We start from the raw sequence: 24,625 nt of genomic DNA, 5'->3' as shown, positions 1-24,625 counted from the left end.
TTTCGAACCGAACCAAACCGAACCCTTACGTTCAGTTCGGTTCGAAACCTCTTAAAATATATTCGAAAAACCGAACGTTCATTTAAAAGAAATTACGTTTTTCTAATTTTCTACCCCCCATTTGAGACCATCCACAAAACACACAAAATTCCATTACTTGTAATATTACGACTTCACAATCGTCGCATCAACAATTTCAAGCGCAGACAAAATGAAAAAAATTTCTTATTAATCGAAACATAACTCGCATAGCATTTTTTCATATAGGCGCGCTTTGTTTTTTGTTTACTGTAGAGAATTTTGTATGCATTTCTCGTACTACATAATATAAACTATCGTACAAATGCCAAATGTCTTGAATATTATACCTTTAACTATAGTGCGTGTACGAGAAGTGTTGTAAAATCACCAAATATTGCGTACCCCATACGTTAAACTAAAGCGTATGTACGAGAACTCTCGTATTTGGGCAAAACTGACGTGGTCAAGTTAACACAAGACAAATGCGGTAGGAAATGATTACGTAAATTACATATTTTAAATTACTGGGATGTATTTATTTTCTTTGGCCTTTTTGGTTATAACAGTCAGGTACTGAAAATATGAATTTAATCTTGTGTATTAAAAGTACTAGTCCAGTAAATTTTACAATACGGTACTAAGTTGACTAGCGTAGTCGCAGCAGCCATAATTGTTTCTCGTGTTTTCTTTTTTCTGACGCAAAGTTCTATAACCACACTTCTTACGTTACGTTTATAATATTATTGTTCTTGAGGTGATTTGCGATGAGCAGGCTTACGTCGTTTAAGTTTTCCAAATGGAAAAAAGATAATGACGACCCAGATGACCCAGAACCACCCCAAAAAATGTCTAAAGTTTCTTCTGACGAGCAGCATTCTTCCAAGAAAACAGCAACTGCAGTCAGTGGGTTTTGTAATGTAGATAGGTAACTTAATTCACATTCGACATTTTTTTTATGTCCTATTAAAAAGTTTTACTTATTAAAAATGTTAGGTTATGTCTACCACAAAAATATGTTACGTGGCCTTATGCTGAATGTTCGTCATCTTTATAATATTATATTTTTTTTAAATGAAGGTTAGTGTACACTGAAAAAGGAAGATAGTCTTTTTGAAATTTAGATGGAACTTCTTCATGAATAAAAAGAGAGAGAGAGAGAGAGAGAGAGAGAATGCTCTTTATTTCTTGGTTCACTGAGAAGAAGTGATGAACAAAGAAAAAACTTAGAAAAAATTACATTATCTCAAAGTGGGAGTGGAGTGTGGTTGCAAGAACAAAGAAAACTACTCACTGCTTCACATTTTGGGTCAGTTTGTAAACGCCGCAAAAAAATGAAATGTGACTTGCTTGTGAAAAGTATTCTGTATGGAACATCTCTACGGAATGAAGCAATCATGCATGGTAGAGAAAACGAGAAAGTAGCACTAGAAGATTTGCAGAATTCTTTAGGAATATATATTCGTCCATGTAGTCTGTGGACGAGCAACTGGAATTTTGGGGAGCCACTCCAGACGGTATCATAGATGATGATGGTAAAGTGGAAGTTAAATGCCCATTTTCTTCAGCAGACTTAATCCAGAAGATGCGATAGCTCAGGGAAAGATCAAATCATTTAAGTGCCAAGATGGAAAAATTGTACTCAACAAAAACCATGATTATTTCTTTCAAGTGCAGGGACAGCTACACATTACAAAAAGGAATTATTGCATATACATTGTCTGGACTAGAAAGGGTATGTATTATCAAAGGATAAAAAAGGACGACAATTACTGGCAGAAAGAAATGAAGGATAAATTTGTTAAGTTTTACATGGATTGTCTATTAACAGAGATAATTGACCCTAGATACACATGTTCTATGCCAATAAGAAATCCTGATTACATACTGAATACTGGGAAGCAGTGCCCAGCAATTTCAGGATCATCACAGGATCAGCAGTGAGTTCAGTAAAACAAAACAAAACAAAAAACTATATTTGTGATTATGGTAATATTTCATAGTGACAGGTTTTCATAAATAAAGGTAATAATTTAAAAGTTTTATTTTTAGGTGTGCATACTTTCTTACTGTTACGTATATGTTTATATAGGTACACATACTTATCGATCAACTAATTTGTTAATTTTTTTCAGAATCATTAAATTCAATTTACGAATGAAAACACTTTATAAACTTTCTCTAGTGCTTACTCGCATTATATTTATATGGTTATTAATATTTGTGGAATATAATGAAATAGAATTCACAGGATAAAGTATATTATGTATACTTAAATCATGTTTGTGATAATTCAATTATATGTTGTAAATGTGTGTTCAAATGAATGCAACGTGCAAACTGAATTACTTTATACAGTACTCCAGTGTTTGCCAGTGTTTGTATTATTTGCTGTAAATAAGTATTAAAATGATGACTAAATATACAAATTGAATTTATGCTCCAAGAAAAAATTACGGTTTATGTAGATTATTTTTCTAATGTTTCGGAAAGGACGTGTAATATTTAGAAAAAAATTGGTTGTCTGTAAAGTAGGTTTACGGACGATAGTTTAACGTGACGTCATAACAAAACATCGATGAAATTATTGATCCAGAAGAAAAGTAAATATCATATTCGGCCTGAGACTGAGCCGTAATAGGTTTTTGCAACCAACCATTTAGGCATTAAAAATATTATATTCTTTGAGGAAGAAATTTTTTTTTATTTTTCTATCTTTTGTATGATAAAATCTACCTCTGCATACTTTTATGAATTATTTTTTATTGAATTATCTCTATTTTTTATGGATACAAAGGAGTGAAATGAAATCTACAATTTAATTAATAAATTTACTTTTATTTGCATTAATTAATTCAAATATATTTATTACTTTTGAAATGTTGCATGTACCGTATTTATTTTTACAAGTACAAAAAGAAAAAAATTCGCAGTTGTCGGGATTAAAACCGACAAACTTTAGATTGGAAGTCAGTCATTCTAACCGCACAGCCACGAGGCCATATTGAAAATAATTGTTTCAGATGATAGAAATTAATAATATTCCACGCACAATATTTGTTTGAATTTCTTTTAACTAGCATATTCTCTGTTGGACTCAAAATATTTACACGCTCGTGGGTTCATAACTATAATACGGTGTGTGATTTAGTTGATCAAATAATAACTCATGACAAATAATTACCAATGTCAAACTAAAGCGTGAAAAGTATCATACTAACAAAAAATATTTAGTTACACAGCTAAAACAATACTCATACAACACTGTTTAAATATACTGATTTACACTAGTAATTAAAATAATACGTACTTGTAAGAACGCAAAATCCTTGCAAATATACTCCCGTGGCGCGGTGCACAACAATAACCTCGAACCCCGGCCGAGTTCTCTGTACCGTCCGCAACATACTGTGCTGAAACATGACTGTCATACGCACAGAAAGTGTTTTCTTTTATTTAAATAACACTTTTTAATTATTATTATTATTATTTATTGACATTTTATGTTTTTGTTCTGTGTTCACGTCTTTGGACGTATCTGCAACTACCATTCTCTATGGTGTAATATAAGTGACGCCGAAGCTCAATTAACAAGACCCCTCTAGGGAACATTGGACCTAAAAACGGCAAATTGAACTTTTTATTTAATAATTACATAAGAGAATTTCCATTGTTGTAAAATCCTATTTTAAATTTAAGGAATTGTGATGTATTAATTTGTTTTGTTAATTGTCTGTGAGTGATTTTGAACGTGTAATTAAGTCAACAATCTTAGTGATTTAGCCAATCAGCGACGTGGTTACTTAAGATAAGCGTCACTACAGAATTAACAGTTAGTTAAAAAGAGTCTGAAATTAACGGCGATGATGGCTGCATAGGCCGGGTTGAAATTCCCTTAAAAACTAATGAAGATGAATAGCTGGATAGGTCATCCGACGATCAGGATGTTTTGAAACGTCGTTTACATCTTAAGTATATGTTATTTAACTAGGGCACGTCATAAATGACGTGTACTGAGGTGTGTTTTACCGTGAGTAACCAGCGACTCATGATGCCATGCTAATTTGAATGATTTCTACCTACCTACATCGTGATTTTGCCGACGGACTTTCAAATATTACGTTTCAGTGTTGAGCTATTATAAAATCATATGGAGATAAACATTTTTTATTAAAACAATCACGCATCCTGTTTTACATACTTGACTTTTGTTCAATCACCCAGAGGTGAACTGAGACAGATGTCTCGAGATGCTCTACCGCAAATATTCAATGAGTTCAGCCGCGGAAAATAAAAACTAATTTTAATAACGAACATTTTAAATAAATATTATTTTCTCACGTAAATAATTTATTATAAATCGAGATTTGCAACAAACATTTTTTATTTTGGACCATATGAACTTTTGTTTCATGTTACCATGTGTGCAACCTAACTCCTGTAATTTTATCAAATATAAAATAACATACCACTGGATTGATTAGAAACAAAACATACTTTTATTTGATTAAAGAATATTTATATTAATCGTATGTTTTTATGTTGTTATTTTGCAGTGCATGTGTATGTGTCCTTCATAATTCTAATGGATTTGTTGTTTATTCCCATGTCTTGCGAAGTTGTTTTATAGTGAGAAAATATTTAATATTTCCCTTGTGTGTAATACTACATGATCTCTAAACTATTAAGTAATTTACGTAGTGCATAAGGGTGGCGCCCATATTTGAATTTTTAAAAATTAATTAAAGAATATATTTATTTTCCAGAGCCATAACCATTCATAGATAATTATTTATTATTTAAACTTCAACATCTAAATGACAAGTATATATTGTTGTTACTTAGCAATACTACACGCTATCTGTGTATTTAGCATAGCGGCAGTAGTACCACTACAGAAAAGTGGTTCCACAAGTAAAAATAATAGTATAAACGAAAAATCATTAATTATTTAATATAACAGAATTTTGTAACCACGAGTTGAAATATTTTTTTAAGGCAATGATCAAATATCACATTTTTTTGGGGGTATTTCATAGCAGACAGTATTGAAAATTTATTGTTGGTCATGTTGTTCCTAATTAGTTTTACTAAATTGTTCTATTCTTTCATGAGATTAAACCGTGATTTTAACTGATTATTGAATGAAAAATGTATGATGAATTCAAAATTTGTCAATTTACAAATTAGCCTATATCATTTAGGCCTAACCCTACATTGACATAGTTACAGTTATCGACATTTAAAAATTTGCTACTATGAAAAATCTGATTTGAAAGAACACACTAAAATAAAATTTACAATATAGGCTATTGTTTGCGTTTTAAAGTTTTCTCGAAAACTGTACAAGTGTAATATCTTCGCCTTGAATGTATTTGTATTGAGTTTATTACAGTGTTCCTTTACTTTCTTTGAGAACTGAACACAATGAAGCATTCTGTTGAATTCTTTTAGGTTCATTGTCATTAAAAGTATAAGTTAAATTATTTTCGGTTTTAACACGACACCAACGAATCTTAAAATACAGAGTAGGAACTGAGATATGCTGTGAGAATTAATGTTAACAATGATTTCGTTTCTGTCAACAAAATTGCAGGCAGTTGAGTTTTAATATGTAAAATTCCAAATAAAATATTTAGTTGTTACATTGAGATAGTTTTTTTGTTACTTTTATTTGTTTGTCTGAAAATTGTTTTATAGAGGTATAAAGGTTTGCTAGACTGCAAACAATTCCCATGATTAAATATTATAATTAGCTGAAAAGAGCACTAATCATAACAATTAACAGTGTATAATTACACTGGTATTGTTATGTAAAGTACTGTTTCTTATTATGAATGAAACAGTATTTTACCTATCTCAAACAGCTCGCTAAACCTCTGAAGAACTTGCCAAGCATCATTTCTACGATCCTATGCTTGAGATACACTGCATTTGCAATCATGTTTACAATATGAGTGATCATTATTACTAACTTATTTATCAAATGGTTTGCAGTTCGTGACTTCAGATTCCGTGTAAACGTCAAATGTTTTGCTACCTACTGAAATGACTTAATTTGATATGTTTTGTCATTAAATACAATGACGAACACTAAAATATTCTTACCGCAAAAGAACTTAACTAACTTTTGAGAAGTAGATTCCTGTCAAGGTACACTCAATAGTCTACACATTTCCAACAAAATTGATAGGATATCTGTGTGAGTTTATTGGGAAAATAAATATTAAAATAGGTAGTTTGGTTAATTACATTTAATTGTATCTAATGGTCAATCACGTCTTTAAATCTGTATTCAGTTTCAGGGCGAGTACAGATCAAAGCCTGCCTACAACCTACTGCTTATAGTACAACAGACGCGGCCGACAAGTACTTTTACGATACAGTACAAAAATGCCATTTTACTACTCTGCCTACCACAGACAGCTGCAGATAAAAATGAATGCACGTAAAAACAACTGGTTTTGTTGCTGATACAAATGCTTAAGTAGTTATTGTTTCAGGTATTCACACGATTATTTCCTTCAAGTTAGACATTATTCAGTTTATACGTTCAAATTATAAATTTTATTTTATGTATCTTAAATACCTAGCGATGATATCGGAGCAACTAAATAGTTGGTTAGGTTGAGAGAGTTTTACGGCTCCTCAATAGTGAGGTCTCGACAGTCGATGAAGGCAGAGATTCAGTTATTAACTTACCTAATATTTTGGGGGACGCTGAATTGCGCCCCATTGGAAAGGGCGCCTTTCAGATTTTTTCAAGCACACACACAATTATTTAAATCCTGATAGGCTGCCTTTCCAGAGTTGGCTGTTCGCTTTGTTTTAAGCGAAAGAAAACCCTGAATTGTGCCCCATCAAAAAGGCCGCCTTTCAGGTTTTTTCCATGTACGCATACAGTCCGTAAAATCCTGATGGGCTGCCTTTCCAGAGTTGGCTGTTCGCCTTGTTTTAAGCGAAAGAAAACCCTGAATTGTGCCCCATCGGAAAGGCCGCCTTTCAGGTTTTTTCCTTGTACGCATACAGTCCGTAAAATCCTGATGGGCTGCCTTTCCAGAGTTGGCTGTTCGCCTTGTTTTAAGCGAAAGAAAACCCTGAATTGTGCCCCATCGGAAAGGCCGCCTTTCAGGTTTTTTCCTTGTACGCATACAGTCCGTAAAATCCTGATGGGCTGCCTTTCCAGAGTTGGCTGTTCGCCTTGTTTTAAGCGAAAGAAAATCCTGAATTGTGCCCCATCGGAAAGGCCGCCTTTTAGGTTTTTTTCTTGTACGCATACAGTTCATAAAATCCTGATGGGCTGCCTTTCCAGAGTTGGCTGTTCGCCTTGTTTTAAGCAAAAGAAAACCCTGAATTGTGCCCCATCGGAAAAGCCACCTTTCAGGTTTTTTCTTTTACGCAATGAGTTCGTAAAATCCTAATGGGCAGTTTATACTCTTTATTTTATTCCAAGACAATTTTGAATTGTCCCCAATTGTTGAATGATCGGTGCAGATAAAACCCTTTTACACACAAAATGCAATCAATGTATGTCTGTACAAATTAATATTCATCTTATGGTGTACGACAAAACGAACCATTTTAGTTTCCTTGTAATATTTTATTTAAGCATTATAGTTATCTGCTGACTGATGTCTACCATAAGAAACATAATCAACACTTATACAATCGCCCAAGAGATCATAAAGCTATATGTGAAGGAAATGCAAAGTAAATAAAATTATAATGCAACTTTTTGCTAGGTACTATTACAGAATAAGACCACGGGGCGTGAGGACACCCAGTGGGCAGTACAGCGACTTGTACAGCCGTAGATGTGCACACAGGCACACGACAGCTTTGTCGTCGACATTCGGTGAGGGATAGTAGAGAGCTTTTATATAGATTGCCGTGACAACTTGTCTATGTTCTTGCGGGTTTGTGGAAGTAGTTTTGCATTTTTCTTGGCTATAGTGAGGTTTAAACTGTGTAACGCAGAAGGCCTACTCACCATAGTTGTAACTTACGTTTTTGCACCCAAAAATGTGAAAATGGGCGATGCCATGTAAATTTAATGAAATAGAACAAAGTTTAAAGAAATCAAGTCTATGTGAAAGCGTCTTAATGCAGGATTATGTCCAGTAATTATAACATACAAAATGAAGTGTACTCGCCGATAAACTAAGCTCTAAGCTCTCTATTTATGTGTATAAAATATATAAACACACACATACTCCACGGTACCAGGTTTTCGTAAAAGCTGCTGCGTGGATTACTGTAGCTGCTCCCATAACAGCTTATATCATAGAAATCGTCAGACCAAGAGTAAATTTCGCAGCGGGTATGACGATATAGCATGCTTTATTTTCTCCAGGAGGTGAACAGGGTTGAAAAAATGTTTACACCATTTTATTTTTAACTCCCTAACCTGTGCATATATGGTACTGCTGTTTGGGTAAAAAAATTGCTAAATTAAAATACCTAAAAAAATGGTAAAGTATTTTGGAAATTCTAAAATTAAGGGAGTGAACAGGGGCGAAAACTGTCTTTGCAATTTCCTTAAAATCTTCCTCTAAATCTCCATAACCTGGGCAGAAATCGTTATGCTTTTTGGTTTCAAACATTGTTGATTTAAATACCTAAAAAAAGTATTTTCAGGATTTTTAAATGAATTTTAAATGGTCGTATTAAAGATTTCTGGTGGAGAATCAAATTTCATAACCGCGGAAGCCCCCATATTCACAAGTTAGTTTGGATGTTCACATTATTCAACCTAAATCTGTGCAATTCCCGATAAATTTTAGTCACGGCACTGCAGAACGCAAATATGAATTATATTATGCTGGGCTTGCGCCGTACACAAAATGCAAGGTAGCACTGTCGAACACGCCGTCGTGTACTAAGGTTCAAAGCTCTTGCTGGTCAAGCCATATGTGGCCCTAAGTAGAGTAAATTCGTAAGAAGGTCTACTTATTGATGAATTAGACTGCACAATAGTGATTTACAAACGACCAGTCAATATCGAAGCTCTAAATGAAATGAACAGATTAAGAAACATTTCGATATTTACAATGATAACTAAAAAATCCTACTAATTTATTTCATATTATATAGCGGCACTTTGTCTGTTTTTGTTGTCTAAGTGCGCACGCATGAGAAAATTTATTTAAATATAAAATAGAGACAGAGATAGAGTGATATATATAGTGATATATACATATATAGAGTGAGATAGAGATGGAGAGATAAGTTGAGATAGAGCGAGGTATAGAGAATGAAATAGGTTAGATAAAGAGACATACCCATACATGTATAGAGCTATATAGAGACTTATATAAAGAAGATATAGAGATAGTGGGAAGAATATATGTAGAAAAGAGATAAATAGAGATAGAGAGATACATATATATATAGATGAAAATAGAGATAAATATATATTTAGAGATATGGATGATTTGTATATGTGTAACTACTTTAAACATATTACTGAACATAACTGAATGAGGCATTGCAATGAATGCTGAGCATTAGCTAGATAATGGAATCATTTCAATTTTAGTAATCTCTTATTTTTCAGCTTTTTTCTATAGTGCTTTATAAAGTCTAGATTACATACAGACCACCAATTTTTCGATATATACAGGTAAGTAACAATACACTGGTAGAACAACGTCTGTCGGGATCTGAAAGTGATATAAATTATTTCGCACACTTGACATTCAAATTAAGAATACAATTACTAACTACATCTGACTTCGTAAAAGGTCCCCTTCACCCTGTTTTCAGCCCGGGCAACGCCGGGTACTGCAGCTAGTTATGAAATAAATTAATTCTAAATGTAAGTAAAGTTTTCTTGACCGGTGTGTATACCTGTTCGTGTACTTGCAGTTTTGTTAGTCTCTGCTTGTTGGTTGCAATTTCTGTCAATTCCCTTATAAGTATCCGTGTACCATGAGTTTCGACACAGATATAGTTTAAATATATACATACAACTTTGCAACACTACTTATTTCAAATAAAAAAAAACAAAACAAATAACATAAAACTAATAAAGGATCAAATTTATTCAATAATAGAAAATAAGAACTATAAGTTGTGCGGGAACAAATGATTACAATTTCAATAGTGAGCATCCCATATTTATGCATCCATAAGACAATATAGTTTAGCAATGAACTCCTCTTTAGGGAAAATAAAATTAAGAAACAACAGGAATTAGGTTGCGCACAAGTTTACTCAACGGTCCATTCAGTTCATGTTTGTTCTCTCATGTAAATTCACACGCATGACCTAATGTAGAAATTATTTTATATATAAAAAAAATTTCTAGATGTAAAATTACAGTTTATTTTCTGATTTTTAATTATGCCTCAGCTTCGCTCAGTCAAAAAAAGATAGTCTTTAGCACGAAAGTCCCTTCCCAGTAAACTTCTGGGTGTAATATAGTTACCTTGGAGAATTAATATTCAAGCCCAATAGTCATTTGATTTCAACCAATAGATAACGTTTTCAGTCTATTTATGTTGCTACGGGGTGGTGGCCTAATTACACAGTTCAATTTATTTTGGAGTCAGGGCTTAAAATTTTGTTAGTACGCGTATAGGACTGTAACACATACCTTTTTGCACTCCTAATTGCTTTATCCGTCAGAATAAGCCCTTCCTTATTTACATATATTTATGCTACGTCGTTAAAACACCATCTCTTAGACTTAGATGGTCTAATGTAGCTAAAATAAATTAATTTCGTAAAGACAGTCTAGCTCGCGTCTCCCTAGTGACGCCGTCAAAAACGTTCCTATTTTTACTCTCATTTACGCCCGTAAGAGTCTGGGTCCTAAAAAAAGTGGCCTCTGATTGGCTGAAACTTCAAACTTACAACAACGGTTAATTTCACGACAAACAGGACTGTTAACAAAAACAATTTTTGTGCAAATATTCATTAGATTAATAATAACTATTTATAAATATAAAAGTTAACATAAATGTGATATATTACAGAAGCTGAAAATTTACGCTAATAGTATGGTTTTACAATGGACATGCCAGCAGCATTGATGACCTAGCAAGACCTGCCTTAGCCTAGAGATTACATGAGATAGATACGGCATTCCCTAAGCATAGAACATAATAGTATTATTAAATACACGGTCAAAACAGTGTAAATATTGAAAATACTGAATATAATAATTCTGTGCTGGAAAATTGAACGATGTAACAGTACATAAAAAAATAAAAAAAACTTTTATTTAAATGCTCTAAAAAGAAGAAAATAAGTTAAATTGATTCAAAATCATCTATTTTTAACATTACACAACACCACTATTATTATTAAACTAGGGACCCTCTTCACCCTGCTTCAGGTACTGTTGTGTATAGCCTTTTGTAAAAAAATTAATTAACTGATAGTAAAAACCGCATTAAAATCGCCCAATTACAAGCTTCGGTGGTTGTACTATGGTATTAAGTGAAATACTGAACAAATAAAGCATGCAAAGCCTCGACTGACTTCAGTTTGCGATAAACGATTGTCGTCTATATTGTTGTGTGTACTCTGTTTTGTATACGACCTAGCACGTGGGACTAGGAATTGTTGCAATTGCAATATTTCGCAAAGTAGACGTATGGAGGATTTGAAGTATCTTTAATTGCAGTGGACGAGTCGAAGCTGACTTCATATGAAAAATCACAGCCGATTATAGAAAAGAAGCAAATGTAGCAAATGAAAACTACTCACGTTTTTTTTTGTATTGTTTATAAACAAATCTTTTGAACAATTTCCACTGCCAGCCAAAGCAACACAAATTTATCAGGTAGAAAATCCGTAAATAAAATATAAGAAGGTAGCTGTGTTATTGCCAATTATAGCCACCCCTCTGAGCTTGTGTTGTTCATATGCTTACCGCTTAAACTGTGCTTGTGGTGTGCTATTAGCACGCCACCGTTTCCTCATATGCTCGGCCAGGCGCGTGTGACAGCGATACCAGGAACTATTATGTTACCATAACTCGCTATGTGGGATATTAATATAAGATTGCGACCCCGTCACTTTGTTCGAATAATTGACGGCGGGGCGCGTGTGTGTGATTCTAAAGTTAAAAGTGGCTCACGGTCCAGGCAAGTAGTAAAGTGGCTATCGCTTTGGTGCTTGATTCTAATTTAATTAGTGTAGATAGTAGTGTGTAATAGTATTTCCGGCGCCTGGCTTCTGGCTGTGGAGCCGGGAGCCGGTCCGCCATCTTGGATTGTGACGTCACGGCGGCCATCATAGATAGGTGTGACCCTGACCTTTGACCTTGACCTTGAACCTCGACTTTCAAAATTTTCCAAAATTTGTCCAAAATTCCTCAAAATTCGCCAAAATTTCCATTTTTTTGGAAAAAAAATTGCGCGAAAAAATCTCAAACAATTCCACAATTCAAAAATTAGGATTTCGAAAAACGTCAAAAGTCATTTTGCTTTAGAAAGAACTCAAAATCCTAAAAGAGGCTTAAGGGGCCCGCCTCGTCAGGGGTGTATGTGTGTTAGTGAGGCGGGATGATAAGCGCGACGCTCGCTGGTGCTTCTAGCGCGGTATCGCCTCTAAGCTCAAGGCTCTGAACTGGCGTGCAGTCTTCTCGTCGTCACAGGATAACTGTGAAATTTGAGCGGTGACCATAACATTGTATGGCGGAAAAATGGAGATAAAGGTGTAATGCGAGTCCCTTAAGTGCTTTCAAGAATCTGTACTGGTTGCTTTACGCCTAAAAGTTACTCTGAAAACATGCGTTTAAGCCATTTTGACTCTTCTAAAAATACATTTTAAAAACATAATCCGAAATCAAAAGTACTTTTCGGTCCTCAGCGAACTCTTAAATGCTTTTCGTAAGCAGAGCCCACTCGGATATCTTGAGTAGTTTTGAAATCGCGTTGTTTTTCCTGAAGCTCTGCACACCGTATGTGTGCCCGGGTAGGCGGGCCCCTTAAGCATCCTTGTCTCAACCTCCGATAAGCTCCTGACGTCATCTAGGGTTATGACGTCACCGTTGCAATTTCCGTTATGGACGCCATTAAATGTAAATGTGCATCTGGTATAATCTAAGTGAAACCTTTCATTTAAAATCAACATCATCATTATAGTTAGGATGTATGTTGGGAAGATTTTAAAAGATAATATTTGTAATATTAATCACACAAGAGCCACAAGCAACATTGATAGCCTTGATGTTTATCATTTGTACTGATATACTTAGATTAATAAGATTAATGTCATAAAAGTACAAAACCAGAGTAATTTATTATCATTCACTAATAATCTGATGCACTAACAAACAAACATACTGCCATAAAAAAGTTGTCACAAAATTAATTTCACTTTAATTCTGATAGTTACACACAAAACTAGTATGTAAAACCCTGTTGTTATGACCCCTCATGGTTTCCATGGAAAGTGTCATAATAGTAGGTTGGGGGTGAAAACACAATAAACAATTAGGCTTGATTGACTCACTCCTGACCCCTATGCGTCAAAATATGCCATTTTTCGCATTAAGTCCATGTTCAATTGTCTCTGGCATGAAGTCGACAAGTTTTCCAATCCAACATTAATTTATTTTCATAGAAAACGTCTTCCCAGAAGGAAAGATAGACACCCAAGGAAAGCATATTCGACCAACAACTGCCCCAAAACAAGCATAAACATGGCACAACAAGCACTAGTCTACTTAACACTGATTTCATATGGAAAATGAAATAAATTTTCCTTAAAATGTTGGTTTATTAGACATGGGTATTAACTATATACCGATAGAGAGAGGTCATGAAGGTTAAGTGCTGTGACATCACTTTGTTATTGCTCGCATGAGCGGGTGAGACACAAAATGTTACAAAGGGTGCACGCTGTGCAGTGTATACGGCGCTTAAAAAACATTTTTTTTCAACCCAGGAGAAAAGATAATTGCCCTAGCTTTCAAGATAACCATTACCATCAGTGGGCATGCATCCAGATATTTTTCTGTTGTATCACAGCCTGTGCTTCACACCGTCGCATGATTCCAGCAACATATGTTCACTCTGAACAGCATACACTGTTGGTCTGATGGCGTAGAACTAAAGCTCATCGCACACTACAGCGCGCCGCGCCGCGCAGCCCTGAAAGAATTCCGGCTCAACACTCGCACTCAATAGCGCGCTGCGCCGCGCCGCGCAGCCTTGCGGAAATTTCCGATGGTTCTGGAGAGGGTCGCACACTACAGATGCTGTTTTCTGATTCCGCGCGCTCAGTTCCTTCAGTGGTGACCTACAGTACAGGAGTACCGAGGGGCTAGTTTTGCTTCCGTTTAGTTGTGTTGATGGTTTTCAGGTTTAGTTTACTATTTAATTTCAAAGTCATGAGCAGTTCTGAGGAGGAAGATATGTTTCTATATTGTTTACTGGAATCGGAAGATGAAGAGAAGAGACAGAGGATGATGTGGGTTCACCCGATTAACGAGAAGAGAGATTTGCATGTTTTAGTTTCATATAACTTCATATACAACGTGGCCCATCACTAATTAAAATTTTCGAAACTTAGGCAACATTAAATTAAAGGCCACAATAAGGAGCAGGATAGCTATTTGACTGATACGTTAGTTTGAGGTTAAACCAAATCTACACTTCTGTTATCTCAAAAACTTTTGTTTCCCGACCTGTTTATTTAAGTTTGAAAATTGAACAAATGGTTAACCCATTTATATAGTTAAATCAAAAATTTAAAATAAAGTAATCTATGCTTTGACTTACGTACCTAAAATAGTCTTCTGTGTACACTAGATACGTACAGGGTACAGCCCGTGTGCAGGTCTTATATATATAATAGACTCAAAAAAGAATAATGAACGAGAAGCACCGAAGAAACCCGGCACCCGAAGGTTATCTCAGCCCATATTGTCTGTCACTAGACACGATAGCGCGCCGCTTGGCGCCTCGCCTCGCCCGCTTCCTTGGCGGAACAATTCCGCTCCGAATTCTCCCGGGAGTTCCGGCGCCGGAATAATTCTGCGGCGGACAGGGCTGTGCGGGGCGGCGCACCCAAGTGTACGCATCGTCATTGCTTTACATGCGAAGAGTTCGGCCGGAATTTTTCCAGGGCGGGGCGGCGCGGCGCGCTGTAGTGTGCGATGAGCTTTAGTCTCGCCCACCATAAAGAGGAAAGCATTACTAAGACAACCTAACATTCCTGGAATTATCAAAAAATTCACGGCTTTTTCCTGGTTGATTCCCGGTCCATTCAAAACACGTCATTTTCCCAGTTTTCACGGTTGGTAGACACCCTGTTCTTGCGGTAAGTTCTGCCACTTCGGTTGTAAGCATAAAATATGTGGGAGCGGACACCAGTACATTGTAATTATTTGCCTGCCATCTTTTATAAACAAAGTATTTAGGTGGTCATCACATAACTCCCAAACTTGCTTCTTCAGTAAAAAAAATGGCTACAGTGACGTGCGACAAATATACAGTGCATGTCTTTGATCATTAAGCAGTCAGGCCCTCTCTTCCTAAACACATGTGCAGGTCATGGCAGATGCGCCATATGCACACAGTCAAGTTGCCTGCTGCCAGAGCGACCCTGGATGACTACACCGAGGGCCGACGAGGCAGCCCGAGCGCACCCAACCAGCTGCTACCACCGGGCAACCCGTCTCACACCAGGCAAGTTGAGTGTGCACAGCACTACAGTGACCTGGAATTCCCAAAAGCGGTTGGTGTCGGCGAGACATCATAAGGCAGCCAAGTTGGATACTCACCGCGCCACCTGAAATCAACTCCAGAGTCCCTCGGACGAAGCTATGACTGAGTTCTGCGGAGAAATCAATAGTAAGAGAGCAATCTGTTGTCGACATAGGACCTGCCTTCCTGTAGGCCGCAGCCAGTGTCAAAGTCAGTGGAGCGACTGTGTCTGAGTAGTGGGATATAAAATCGATCCGTGACCACAGTGGAAAGGAAGGCTGGAGATGAACCCCTGAACTCATAGGGCCCTTCCCCCAACCCCTCCTAGGAATCTACTCTAAGTTAGCTGAACCTATGACAACCAAGCAGGCAGATAACAACGAACAAGTTGTCGAGCGCCTATGCCCATAACCCATACATAGAGCATCACGCGAAACACTGAACATTAAAACTCAAGAGTAGATAATCAACATACCCTAACATTCCTGAAAAAACTCTTTCAATGCAGCACTTAACTAAAAGAAACAATAGAACTGAAATGCAAAAGTGTTAGTCAAAAGTTACAATAATTTATTGGGAAGTAAAGTGCTGATTTAACTGAGAACAGGAGCACTTGCTGTAGATAAACCCTGACCCAATACACAAATCTTATTTATCAAATTATAACACTTGTTCTACAATTTCTTGTGACATGCTACAAGCTCACCTATCAACCACGTAACTCTTCTCCGAATCACTCTGTAGTTGCCTTCCTTCACTCTCAGCTCTTGAGTTAGAGTAGTAGAAAACCACTGATCAAAATTGACCTGTTCCAAAAAATGCACACTTGTAAACCACAGTTGTATTGCTGCAGTCAAGCAACATCAATCAATGGACAAATAAATTGTGACAGAAAAAAAAAAACACTTTTAACATTTAACTAAATTTCCACAAAAATTTGATTTTTCCTTTACCAATTTTCCAATATCTCTCTCTAATTTTTTTTAAAAAGTTAAATATTTCACAAAAAAATTCTGAACAAAATAAATATAATCCATGCTCCACCATCCCTATAGGTAGTCAAGTTCTCTCTTTTTATAAATCAAAACTAGATACAAAAAATCTATAAATACAAACAATAAGAATGCTATTACACATTAATTTTGTACAAAAAATAAATAGGATTAATTAGGTAAATTAGTCTTTCAAACATAAATTTAAGGAACTCAATATTAATGACATCCCTTCTCAAACTCAAGAAGTTAAACCTTGCATTCAATTTCAATGTCTTATTTCTCCCTCTCCTATTTCAGGATTTTCTTTTCAACTTCTAGCGCTCTCTAAGCTATTTCTCAATTTTCTTTTTATTTCCTTTAGTATTCAGCTCCTTTTCCTTTAATAAAAAGCTTGGTATCTTCACCTTACAGCTCTCACACAAGTAAAAAAAAATTGGTTGTCTGTAAAGTCGGTTTACGGACGATAGTTTAACGTGACGTCATAACAAAACATTGATGAAATGATTGCATACTTTTATGAATAAAATTGAATCAATTTTATTTTAATAATAAAAGAATAAATACTTGAAATTATACTAGTAACCAGATTTTTAAAATGCAAGAATAATTAACATTTACTGTCCAAATTGTTGTTGTAATAAGCAATGAAAATCACATTAACTTTTCACTTCACTTTATAAACAGTCGACAAAACAGTTCACGTGTAGATGACTTGTAATTAATTTTAAAAACTGGCGTTTAGCAATAAATTTTAAATATAATTATGATCGAGTTTTCATATAAATAAATTGTAATCAAATATCTATCATTAATTATATGAATCACCATAAATTTTTAGTCAATTGTAACATAACCTATTATTACTGCACTCGCCGACAGCGTAACGGAACACAGCGTAATGGAACAATGAGCGTAATGGGACACAGTATAATGGAACAATGAGTGTAAGGGGACACAGTGTAACGGAAAAATGAGCATAACGGGACACAGCATAACGGAACAATGAGCGTAACGGGACACAGCGTAATGGAACAACGTGCGTAACGAGACACTGTTTTGTGCGTGCAGCTGGCGTTCATCGATTTATTAGACGACGTCACGTCAAAATGCTTCTTGTAATGGTAATTATTTGTGCTACACCCATATTCTTCACAGTATCATAAATAATATGCTGAGCCAATAATGATTCTTCTAATAAATTTTCAACAAGGAAAGACTTGTTAACCAAGAGGCCACTTTCTACGTAAGCATTTCCATGCCATTTCATAAATCCTCAAACCTTTTGACATTATCAACATATAAATGAACACATTCGTCAAGTCTAAGAGTGCCCTTGTTGTGAAATACAACTTGTCCTCTACTTCTCTGATTGAGACTGAACAGTCACAGTAACAGAGTACTTTTCTTCCCCCTCTCAGACAGGTTTCCCGATAATCTCGGCACCATGTAACTGTTCAAGGACAACACTGAAACTCTTAAAATCCAAACCTGACTGGAAAAGAATATTTGGATTGAATCAAATTAATCCTGGAGCATGTATAACTTCAGAGGACTTTTCAATCTTAGCTTTTCTGCAATTCTGACAAGAAATTTTCTCTACTCATTTCTAAACAGCAACTTGTCCTTGTCAAAAGGCTGGACATCTTTAAGCATCTTTTTGGCAGTATATCTAACATTGCTTGCCTGAACCTCCACTTAAATGAAAAACGACATGTAACTGCCTGTAAACTGCATCACTTATGCCACTTCAGTTCAGGACTTCTTCCTGAGCCTCAGCACAGGCATGACAGATGAGAGATGCAGGATGCAGGAGAGGGCGCAGATGGAGTTAGTCACTGGGTTCTTTCTACTTCTCTTCGCTGTGGCTGCGGGGGAAGGCACCTCCCAGATGACCACTGCATTCTTTGCTTTCTGCACTACAGTCATAAAACACCTTTTTTATCTAGCTTTGGCTTGGGGTTTCAAAAGAGACCATTTAGATCACTTTACTGATAAACATTGCATCAGAAATTTAAATAATTTTCATGTGCTATGTTTTGAGTTGCGACTTACAATCCACAAAATCTTTTTCATAAACTCATAATAAAAAAAGTTTGGGGTAGCACTATATTCAGAGTCACATTATTTTCAGGCAAATATAGTAATATTTTTACATCTTGTCAACCATTAGCAAGTAAATCAGAGTATTGAACACAACCTACTGTAAGGAACAACCCCTGCATTTGCCAGGAATAATTTTAGGAAACAATTGAAAATAAAATCAAGATGCCGTCCAAGTTCAGAAGTGGAGCGGAATGGAGCTGAAAGTTACAAGATAACTCTTAGTACACTTTACAAAGTGTTCAGTTTAGTTGGGATGCAGTAGTAGGCTTTATACAGTAACATCATTATTTATTTATTTATTTAGAAAAACCACCAACCGTAAAACTGCCTATGAAAACAATGATATCAAGGGTCCATAATTAGGGACAAGATAATCTGGTGAATGGTGATAAAACTGGAATAACACAGAAAATCATGTGTAGTACCAAAATGCAAGTTAATTCACCATATAGCACAAAATACAAGTCGAATCAGAAATTAATTAGCATTTAAACAAAACTGAAATCAAGCCACAAAAATATAAATCTTTTATTTTTCGAAATTCAAGGAATGTACTTAAGTGCATACATCAGAAAAATTAATTTGAATTTGTTTGATCGTGCATATCTTATTGAATCACTTTAAAAATATAAATGCACACCAATTTATTTTAAATGGTTTGAATATATTTGTTTTAGACAAACTTACAAATTTTATAGTAAAAATGCAGTGTGTCAACATTACAATACTTTGATTAAATAAATATTACAAATCAGAATAAATAAAAATATAAACAATAACACCAAAATCTTATGTTTTGAAAACCATAAAATCTTGTTTCTACACACAATATTTTTGAGGAAGAAACTGAATACCTCATCGTAGAAATCAAAAGCTGCTAGGCCGACTGCATTGTACACTGCATCCTTCCTCAGAATAGCGGTCAGGTCATCGGGTGGAACCAGGCTGTGACTGCTCTGAACCATGCTGAGCAGCACCGGAGACAGCGTGGCACGGAACTCGTGGAAGAGGGTGACAAACACTGTCTCCGTGCACGGCTGAAAGACGAGTGACACGCACTGCAGTTATTGGGAAGTGGCCAAGTACAACTTCTGTAATTCTGTAATAACCAAGATGACAATGGTTTCTGTGTCCACAAGAAGTCCAGTGCAAACCATATTTCTTATGGATGTTTTAGATGAGAAAATTTTTGGCAGTTAAAACTTTGTATTGTTTTGACTACATAATATTTGTACCTGTCTCTGTTGGCTACCAAAATTTTCCAGTAGAGCTGGGCCGATCACCTATTTTGCCGATCATGCCAATGCCGATCATCTGCTGCCGATCTTGCCGATCTTCTGAGCCGATTAGAGCCTTTCAAGTACCTCTGATTACACGTTGCTTTTGACGGATCACTGTAAACGGTGAAATATTCCCAGACAAAACTACTTTTCATTGACATGATTACTTAAAAATCACGACATCATAAATTTCACGGACTAGCGATTATACAGGTAAGCCCGGAAGGTCTTGTCAAGCTTCTCAGACACCAGCGTGCAGCTGGGTTAAGGCCAAGGTCATGTGACGTAACATCTACCGAGGCTTACTGCGCCTTGGCAGCACACGGATAAAAATAGTAAACTCCCCATTATTCGTGTTCATTGGGACCCGCCGATGCCCGGATAATTGAAATTCTGTAAAATAAATAAATAAATAAATAAACCCGGATAATCGGTTAACGGTAAGGGCCGCCTTCGAATTGTTGTCTCGGCTTAAAAAAATACGGCACTGCCTAGCCATTAGTTCACGGTCATTTACAACAACCGAAGAGAGAAAGATAAGATCGTGCTGACCTTGTACACATAAATTTTGGGTAGCTCCCCACCCCCCTCCACCCCTTCGACCAGCCGAATGCCAGTCAGACACGTCACTCGCCAGACGCCTGCCGTGCGTTGGCGGGCGGAAAGTAACACAGCAGCACGTGAAACAACATTCAAACAAACGGGAGACGGGAAGCAGAAGTCAGGACATCCCCCTCAAGTTTAAAGAGTGACAAATGTGACAGTTGAAGGGAGGGGGGGGGGGGGGCGACACAAAGGATCGGTACAAACAGCGTTGCAGAGTTGGGCGGCTCACGCGATGGCTAGTAGTGTTTGCCGGACGCCGGCCCGCGTGACGTTAATTTTAAGCGCTGACAACTTTAGCTTCTCTTTTTTTCTGCACTTTTAAATCGTCCCGGATTATCCGATTCCCGTATTAGCGCGTCACGGATTAACGAGGATCTACTGTGGGAAACAAAACTCTTCATCAACCAGGTTTTTATACAAAAGAAAGTTAGGCTCTATTTCCCGCTAAACAGGATAAGAATATTAATTTCGCTAAACAAAACTTTCAATAGGCCATATTTAGCGATAAAAAACTAAATAGATGAATTCCCGAAGAGTAGTTGTTTACAAACCACGAGACTACTAGCGCCATTAATCCGTACGAATTCCGTCGCGCGACGTGCGTCACTTTAATCTCTGGCGTCACATAACCAATCTAAACAACAGTCGCCATTCGCCATTCCGGTAATATTAACCATAAATGGTAAACAAATACATAGTTTTAGGTTCGTAAATGATAAATAACTTTGCAAATAGTATAATGGAAAATTATTTTACCGAAAGTACCGTAAATATACGTGAAAATTGATACTTAGGTATGTAACTGTTCAATGTTTATAAAGCTTACGGTATTTGTTTACTTTATTGGTATATTTTTTTCGTGTGTGGTTAGTTTTAAATTATTAAATCATACTATTTTTGATGAATAATGAAATTTTCTTCCCGAAAAGTACCGTAAACAAACATGGAAAGTTGTTAGGTATAGGCAATTATTCAATGTTATAAGTTTGCAGTAGGAGACCAATGATCGGCTAAAATAATCGGCTACGTTTTGCCGATCATTATGATCGGCAAAATTAACAAAATCGGCCGATTATTACGATCGGGGATCGGCATCGGCCCAGCTCTATTTTCCAGTAACCACTCGACATGTACTACATGCTCGAGAACTCTTACTGCACAGCCATTCTCTCACACAAGATTCTGTCTAAGGATATTTAATAAATTCCTCAGAAGAATTTTTGAGAAATACCAACATACAGAGATGCAAGTGAAAACATTTTTAGAAAAAAAAATTTCTGGAAAATCATAACATATTTTTCTATAAAGTTTTCTTTTTTTTTTCAATTACTAATATAGGTTAACATTATTCAAGATAGCTGATGTATGTTATCAATTTTTTTTTCTTCTGCAGACTGGTACGTCCTGTTTAAAACACACATTTTTCCTATCAGTTGGTAGAAAAATGCAACTCTCAATTGATAACAAGGATCAGTGCAGTACTGCATTGCTATTCTTTACCTGTGGACATATTGAGTTGTATTTTCCAAAGGGGCAGGAAACAGGTGGAAAAATAAAAGGTGAGTGTAAATTTTGTAAACAAAAATATGCAAATAGGCAAATAGGCTGAAGAAACACTTGCAATAGTGTCAGAAAAAATCTACCACCTATAAGAAAATATTTTCTGGGCAAATAACAGCACAGAAATGAATCCTACATAATTGGTTTTATACATTGTTATTATTGACATTGACTGTTGTACTTTGTAAGTTAAGTGAGAACATGGCTTAATTCTATAACAAGGATTAAGAAACTAATAATGAAGTAAATTTTTTTTTTTTAATAAAGAACATAATGAATGTTATTTATTTTTGATTTTCATACCTGAACCAGCTAGTTAAAAAATTATGTAATTCAATACTAACCTTAAGATAACCTGACCTACTATTCTATTTCTGAAAGTCAAAACTATTATGGGAAAGTCGGAGAACAAAACAGACATGTAGACGACATGTAACTTTCACCAAGACTGCGTTTAATGCAATATCACTTCGACCAAGGTAATACACAAATCAGTACCACCAACTGAGCATTAAACATAAAGACACATTCCCAAACACGTCAAAATTGACTAATACCAACACCTTCCCCCAATTTTGACAACCCTAACTCAGAAACAAATATGTCAAATTTACAGTAAAGTACCTGTTTGGTTAAACAGTCACTTATTTGGTTATCTGAATCAACATACACAAGTTTTACAATATTCTCTTGTTCAAGCTCTTTTATAAAATTGTATTTCACATGAATATGCTTAGATCTTTTTGTCACAAGAGTACATGCCATTTTTATACAGGATTGATTATCCTCATACATAATCACTTCAATATTCTTTAATTCTAAAAGTTCTGTCAACATCTTTTTCACAAAGATACACTCTGCAGCAGCAGTAGCCAAGGCTACGTATTCAGCTTCAGTGCTGGATAGACTAACACAACTCTGTTTTTTACATTTCCATATCACATTATTACCAAATATCCTAATGAAGTACCCTGTAATACTTTTCCTATCAATTTTTATCATTTGCATAGTCTGCATCTACGTATGACTATCACATTACACACTTGTTTAGAATATCTAAGACAATACTCCTTTGTTTTGTTTAAATATCTTAGGATGTTTTTCAAATACTTAAAATGACTGTTTCCAAAACAATTCTGAAACTTACTGAAATATACAATAGGAAAACTCAAATCTGGTCGAGTACCCAGCATTACATACATCAAACACCCAATAAGTTCTCTATACGGCACATTATTGTCACATCATCTGAAGGTTGCAAGTCTAATTTAATTTCCATTGGCAAGTCTGAGAATTTACACTCTTTCATTTGAAATCTTTCCAATATTTTCTCAATCAATTTACATTGCCTAATAGATATACATTCATCTGTACAAATAATTTTGAGCCCAAAGAAATTAAACCTCCAGTTCCCTCACTCATTTCCTTCATTTCAAATTTTTCTTTTAAAGTCACTATAAGGTTTTGAATTTTTTCTTTATCATCAGAAAAAACCATACACATAGACCAAAATGTATAAGCCCTTCTTAAAAAACAAGCAAGGATCAGAGTTTGATCGCATACAACCAAGTCTTAATAGTTCCTTGCTTAATCTTTCGTACCAGCATCTGGGGGATTGTTTCAGACCATACAAAGCCTTCCTTAATTTGCAAACCAGATTTTTATTCTTTTCAGACCCACAAATCCCTTCAGGAACTTTCATGAAAACTGGATCATTTAGTTCTCCATACAAAAATGCACTTCTGACATCTAATTGGTTCCCAGCACATCTGTAATGATAGTGATAACAAAATTATAATAGTAGGCATCCTAGCTACAGGGGCATATATTTCATCTGGTTTTGCTTCCTGAAAACACCCTCTGGCAACTAATCTTGCCTTCTTAATTAATTTCCCTTTTACCAAATTTTTCTGAAAAAACCCATTTGGAGTATATTACTGTCTTATCACTTGGTTTTTCAACTAACTCCCAAGTATGGTTCTTTTCTAGGGCACGTATCTCCTCGTGCATTGCATCTTCCCATTCCTCCCTGTCTCTGTTATCTTTCAAATCAGACACTGTCAAGGGAACATTAGTATCGAGAAACCCCCATGCATTCAATGCTATTTGCGTTGTATAGTCCTCCGTAATATAGTCTTTATGCCACACTGGAGGTACCCTAGTTCTTTCTGATCTCCTTCCTCCTTCCTCTATACCCTCATCAGACGTTCTCTCCTTTTGAATATCACATGATACTGTTTCTAACCTGTCCACGCCATTTACCTTTACTTTCAATGGTTCTGCATCATATTGTGATTCATAGTACGTCTCATTCTCCAGAAACTTTGCATCCCTTGACACTACAATTTGTCTCTTGCTTGGATCAAAAAACCTTTAAGCATTTGAAGCGTACCCTACC

General features: G+C 35.7%; 1 protein-coding gene across 9 annotated transcripts in view; it reads right to left on the bottom strand.

Annotated features, from left to right (window-relative positions):
* Positions 1-24,625, bottom strand: part of LOC134527198 (importin-11-like) — a 423,976-nt gene that overhangs the window by 163,413 nt on the left and 235,938 nt on the right. For all 9 annotated transcript variants that reach the window (XM_063359649.1, XM_063359652.1, XM_063359648.1 and 6 more), the window contains 2 exons: positions 19,636-19,818; positions 16,390-16,489 (listed from right to left, as the gene is read on the bottom strand). In XM_063359649.1, coding sequence (XP_063215719.1) covers positions 16,390-16,489; positions 19,636-19,818 — 283 coding nt within the window. The remainder of the gene's footprint in view (positions 1-16,389; positions 16,490-19,635; positions 19,819-24,625) is intronic.

Source organism: Bacillus rossius, chromosome 1, assembly GCF_032445375.1.
Source record: "Bacillus rossius redtenbacheri isolate Brsri chromosome 1, Brsri_v3, whole genome shotgun sequence".
NCBI lineage: Eukaryota > Metazoa > Arthropoda > Insecta > Phasmatodea > Bacillidae > Bacillus > Bacillus rossius.
This window is presented reverse-complemented; position numbering and strand designations above follow the sequence as displayed.